The sequence below is a fragment of the Trichoplax adhaerens genome, genomic scaffold, assembly GCF_000150275.1.
Source record: "Trichoplax adhaerens TRIADscaffold_3 genomic scaffold, whole genome shotgun sequence".
In the NCBI taxonomy this organism is placed as follows: domain Eukaryota; kingdom Metazoa; phylum Placozoa; class Uniplacotomia; order Trichoplacea; family Trichoplacidae; genus Trichoplax; species Trichoplax adhaerens.
The window spans coordinates 2,444,279-2,450,967 of record NW_002060945.1 but is presented as its reverse complement, the minus strand read 5'-3'; the positions used below and the strand labels follow the sequence as shown (position 1 = coordinate 2,450,967).

Genomic DNA, 6,689 nt, shown 5'->3' with positions numbered 1-6,689 from the left:
ACAACAGTGTGCAGGAAACCGTACAGTATACTGTACGTACACTACTATACTGCACTGTAAGGACATTTCGTTAGAAGCGCGCTCCAGTATGGCCAAGAATTCTATTTAAGGTAGTGTACTTACAGCAGGGATTGTGTGGTGAGTACTCTTGTTGCGTAAAGTGCTCTACCATAGGCAACTAAAAGAAGGTTCAAGCTTCTTTTGGTAGTTGATGACTAAACACTGCATGACTAGAGACACTCCAGGTCTGTATGCGTGACCATATGGCGATATGCGTGACTTTTTAACGTGCTGCTTTTATGCTGCATTGCGTCACATTGTATGTGCTGTTCTTATTACAATTGCTAACTACAGTACTGTATGTCCCTGTAATAAGGTCGACTATATCTTATTCTACTCTACTGCTGCAACCCACAGTAAAGTCAGTCCAACTGAATAGGAATAAAAAGTCTTGATTTGTTTACTTCCACCATGCTCCAACTCGCTAAACCTTTCTCAGGTTTAGTTTGAACGCCAATTTTGGAGTGCAGAAGACTGTTACACTCAACTTACAGTACTGTACTACTGAGTACGGTGGCCCAGAATGACAGTACAGTACTATTGTGCTGCACTGTACAGTACATTGTACAGTACTGTACTGTACTGTACTTCTCGGCCACCATAACTGGAGGGGTAGGGGGGGAAATGTGCAGGCTGACGACCAATACACAACATAATATTATCCAGCGCTGCCAGTGCGTCATGTTTCTAAGGTATCGTGATAGTACAGTGCAGTAGACAAATGTACTGTACAGAGTTGGGCAAATAATGTAAAACCTGCTTGTCCCTTCTGGGCCACCATCACTGAGGGAAAAGGCCGGGGGGCAAATGTGCTCGCTGACGACCATACACAAGTAACACAACATAATATCATCCAGCGCTGTGGTACTGCTTGTGCGTCATGTTTCTAAGGTATTGCGATAGTAATGTCGACAAATGTACTGAAAGAGGTTGCCCCTGCACTTCCTACCGTACTGTACTGTACAGTACAGTACAGTACTGTAAAGACGAAATTCCATTGGCCAATGTACACTGTACAGTACGTACAGTACAGTACTGTACTGACGGTATTAAGTACTGTAGAGTGTTGTACTGTACACTGTACACTATGACATTAGGCCCAGATAGACGTTATCCACCGCCCTAGTGGGAAACGACATCTTGCTCAAGTATTTGCTCATACTATAGTCCATATTCATACAGTGGCGTCTTCACTCTTCCATGTCCAGGTCAAAGACCAAGATGATCTTCAACTAGTGATATGCCACCTTCAACGTTGACCAAGGCTGGATGACGATCTAGTCAACTGCACCGACTCAGGAGTTATTACATTGAAACGCAGGAGGGCCTAGTGTGGACTTGACGATTGCGGCTCAAAGATTGAAATTTCTCTTCTGCTGCAACCTTCAGTCTATCCAATTGATAAGATCCAGCACATCGATTATAACTATCATGATTTTAATGAATGGCAATGGTAAGTTTGCTTTGAAATAGAATGATGCTAAGATAGAAGAGTAGTGATGAGAGAGGCCATATCATAACATGGCTTGACTATCAGTCATTGAAAAGATAGCGCAGTTATTCAAGTCAACATTTTCTTGTCGTCATGCCATTGACACAGTCTGTACGGATGAAATAAAATTCAACATTGATTACTACAGCCTTAATGATCACAATGAAGACATCCACATAGGTACAAGGAGAAAGTGGAAAGACATTTCCTCCTTCCCTCCTCCCTTTCCTACAGTAATTACGTAATTATATCTTAAACCTTCTCTCTCACTATCAATGACGATTGCTGCTTATCGTCAACATTGACGTGTCACCCGTTTTCCCGTTTCCATGCCGATGGATTTCAACATCCATGAAAATCGGTGATCCATCATACCTACATTACTTAAGTTCCTTGATGATGGATGTCGATCATCCATTCAAGTAAGAGATGAGATGGAATAGGAATACTTGAAGTATATTTTTTGTAGTTGATGCTTCACAGCAAGAAATACATAGGAGGAGGAGAACAACCTTACTACTAATGTTCCTTTAGGCAGATGTTAACATTACTTTTCTATCATTTGCAAAATCGCTAATGCGATCGCTAGCAGAACAAATTAAACGGACATCATGAACGTTGGTAGTCGCATTTACCATTCACATTGCCAATGTTGGATAGCAAGTGCTGCAGCCTACCAGATCGGCTGATATAGACACCCTTCCAGTAGGGTCTCTAGAGTGATACAGACATCGATAGCTTGCTATTGTACCCAGTACGTTAATCATACCTAATATATAAACCTATATAGATACGAGTAGATGTAAAAATGAATACAGTATGACTTGATAGGTTTCTAAGAATTTGACGAAAATCCAAGACGTAATTCTTTGTTCTGTGCATGATTCAATGTAAAAGAAATGTCTACTAAAAGGACATATTAACAAGAAGAGTTTACTTCTATGTAGACTTCAACTGTCATGGTATGTATGTATCATCTTTTCGCTACCTCATGTAAACTATACAGGCAGAGAGCAGTACGTACTTTTAAGGCGCTTTCCATTCGAGAAGAATGATTATTAATGAACAAATTGAAACAAAGCCTAGCGTTGATGGTTAAGAACATTAAAATTAGACTATTAATGATACTGTAGAGTAGATAGATCGGGCATATCATGCTCTACGTCATAGTACGCTAAACATTAAAAACGATAGTACTGCGTATCAGACAAGAGTTGCAGTTTTTTCAGCGGTCTTTCGCATCATCACATTTATTGTTGGAAATTAAGTTTATAATATATTGTGAAAAATTGGAAAAAGGTATGCCAAATACTTTTACGATCAATATTGAACCTGTTTCTATAATAACTGCGTCGATGGCTTTTACGCTTGACAATATTGTGGATAGTTTCTATCTCTTCTCCAGGTAAACATAAACTTAAAATTACAAACGCAGTACTTTACAGTCTACAGACAATAATAGCGGTACAGTGACCACCAGGAACTACTAAAGTAGACAGATATTCCAACTATCACCCCCTTTTCAACGCCAGGAATTACTGCAGTATATGTGACTGCAAGCATGGTGTACACTCAGTACAGGATACTTGACCTTGCAACTATTAAATAGAAATCCACAACGCTGATATTTCCTATTGAACAGAAGGCACTTTTAAAATACTCAACTTTTACTGTATTAGGGTGAATTCTTGAAAGATTTACCATCGTTGGATAGAGACAACTTTAGTCGAGTTCGAAAATCAAGCTCGGATGTGACTAGAACGGTATGCTGATGCATCATTAATCTACTTTATACTCATGCTTTACATTTTTGAATGAATTATGGCGTTAGTGATTGTACAGTATTATCCAGTAAAATAATGGATACTTGTATAAGTATTGTTATAAATTATCAATTGGAAACAAATTAACTGCACTATTATTTTCATAAATATCTCTTGGCAAATTACAGACAGTTCGAGTATATTTATCAACGAGGGACGACAGCTCGGAACGTGGTAAGTTGGAAATACGCGCAATGAAAGTCGTTATTTCGCATAGTACCGTATCATTTTGAATGTTAAAAGTATTGTAAAGAGAATTTAAAATCAAATTTCAATGACTGTTCTAAAAAGTACATATCGTTTATTATTGGCATAGACTTTGGCAAATTGATATTTAATCGTAATAGAATAATAAAGTAATAACGTCGTACATTGGACCGTGCGCATAGTCAAAATCAACTAAGAGATTGTACGAGTGGATTGTCTATCTTTTATTTTACGTAATATGCTATCGATTTAAATGATAGATGTATAACAACGAGATCAAGTAAGATCTTAATAATTATTCCACATAGTCGACAGTATTATCTTCCATATAAAGTTGAGTTGGTTAATTTAATTATGCTTATAATTTAATGACGGTAACAATGATTTCATTCTGCTATTTTTCGCCTTAACATTGTAAAGATGGATGATAAGGCAGATTAGTTCGGTAATTATGCTGTACCTTTTCATTTATTGTTCAAATCCATAATATTACAGCCAAGAAAATAGGCACCGACAAAACAAATTCCTTGTTGCGTTATTATTATCTGCATAGTAATTCTAAACAAGATCATAATGGAGAAAATGATGCAAATTCGAGTAAAGTAAGTAACCTGTATGGACTGAATATATATTGAGTGACTGGTGTCACTACAATAATATGATATTGCTGAGCTATATTTTAGCTGAGATTTAATGATCTACTGCAGTATCCACATTCTTGAAGATACAATTGCAATTACTTGTACTTGCTATAACAATATAGCGCTGCTATACTAAAATTCTGCTCGAATTCAATGGAGTATTTAATATACTTTGAAGATAAAGTAATGCTATTTTATATGAAGCTTGTATAATGTAACGCGAATCTCGTTGAAAAGTATTCTTATTTACTCTACGTTATACTTGTTTGTGTCAATTTCATATAGGAATCTGATCGTAAAAGAAAATTAAAAAGTAAAGATAATTCTACTACTGGGCCAAAAAAGAGCCGCATGTAGTTGGTAAGATTAGCACAGCATTATTGATTCAACGCTGTAACAAAATTGAACAGTTCTGAATCTTTCAACTTTTTTCCCTTTTGTAGTCATCTGTTATGTCTATATCGGAAATAGACTTTTCTAGTGTCTGATAGTGTGAGCAATGACAAATGCCTGTACCTATATAGTATTAAAGTATCAACTTAAATTTAAAACTATCGATACGTTAATGCGTTGGAAAATTATCAAACCATAGCACACTATATTGAGCGTTATACCCAGTAATGAGCATTAAAACGATGGCGATATCATCATAATATTTTTTTAATTTTTAAAACGTTTCGGTTAGGATTATCTCAACGTTGCGGATGACATACACGTACATTTATTGGACCAAAATATGTACTGAGTTGACTTCTTTTAGGTTATACTGTATTGGATGTGCTTAGTCTTGGTTTAAAAAAGAATAAGCAGCCCTTGTAGGCATCTAAGCGATGCACGCTGTTTTTGATTTAATAATGATGTCCCACATCATCAGTATATAAAGGTTTAATTAACTTAAGGTGTGTGCTGTAAATAGACATTTCCACGACATTATTGATTACTATAATTATTCACGTGGTAAAAGTAATGCATCAACTTTTTTGACTAAAGTTTGTCCTTCTTATAGTGTTTTCTGTCTCTAGATGTTAAAGAGTATAAAAAAATATCACATAAATCTTCATTTGTTTGATCATGCAGGTAATTTGTCATACGATATTTAATATATCAGAAATAATACATATTTATGCATGTAAAATTTTGCAATAGTATTATATAAATGCTATTTGCCTACTTTTTGTTTAGTCCATACTGAGGGAAAATCAACAGCTACAGACTGCTTTTGTTTCAAAATTCTTTTATATATATATATATATGTGTATCTACGACAAAGCTATGATCAAACCTGTAATCATCTCTAAATATCGAAGAAAATGTTTGTATACAAATCTATCTTTCATATAAATAAATTGTTATAATAGAGAATCGATAATACTCAATATTGGCGAATCGAAGTCTTTGATGGTAGGATAAATACAAATTTTATTATACATTTAACAGTTATTTGCCTTAAGATAATTTACTGCTACACTTTCTTCGTAATAAATGGCACGTAGCCATATACGTTTCGTGTTAGTGGGGTACGATTCGCATACGTTCTATACCGTCTGTTATTGTCCATTAGATTACTGGAGATTTCGTTCCGGTTTTACTTGTACAAGCCCTTAATGTCACGAGGTCTCTTGCTCTGTCGAAATCGCTTTTTTCATTCTATACTGATAAAAAACAGAAGACTGTCAGTACTATAGCATACACGCTGATGGCGAACAAATTAGGAGGACTATCTTATAATTTTATTACATCTTCACACTATCTCTTGCTACAATTTATGCATTTGTGGTTGAAAATTTTGATAAGTTTTTTACTGCATAACCAATTTACTATAGTAATCTTTGCGATGTACGTAATTTTGGCATACGCAATTCATTCAATGGAATAAACTTCAATCGTTCTGTAATTATAGAGTACACAACTAGCATCAAAAATCATATTGGTAGCTATTCTAAGACCCAAAATCCCTTTATGCAAAATAAAAAGTTAGATAAAGATCCATTTCAGCATGCAATTGTTAGGAATATATTAATACCAGTATTTAACGACGTTTATTAGCTATGAATCTTCTTTTCAAGACTAAATATATATATATATATATATATTTTTCGGTTATATACATGAGCAGAAATATTTGTTTCTGTGGATTGGTAACGAGATCGATGTTGCGCCTGTTTCTGCCTATGTAACTCGAAAGTAATCCATAAAAATGATTAAGAATGTTTAAAGTCTTACAATTTGACCAATTCGAAATATATCGCTAAGGATCCGACATCCTCGTGCATGATAAATCTACAAGATGCATGTATAGTAATTGATTTGCTAGCTAAATGGAGTCTTTATTCTTTAAAAATAGTTTTATGTTCAGTACATAGTACACACTGTAGATGATGCAATACGAGTATACCCATAATATGAGAGTGCAGAACTAATAATTCTATATCAGAGTAGAGTAAGCAAACTGTATATAGCAATAAC

The 6,689-nt window shown here is 35.1% G+C and overlaps 1 protein-coding gene across 1 annotated transcript; it reads left to right on the top strand.

Moving 5' to 3' along the window:
- Positions 1–2,511: 2,511 nt before the first annotated feature.
- On the top strand, positions 2,512–4,580 carry TRIADDRAFT_54255 (uncharacterized protein; the record flags this gene model as incomplete). Its single annotated transcript, XM_002110843.1, has 5 exons — positions 2,512–2,514; positions 3,232–3,315; positions 3,504–3,549; positions 4,078–4,184; positions 4,509–4,580. 5 exons carry the CDS (start codon positions 2,512–2,514, stop codon positions 4,578–4,580), a joined length of 312 nt encoding a protein of 103 aa, XP_002110879.1.
- Positions 4,581–6,689: the final 2,109 nt, after the last annotated feature.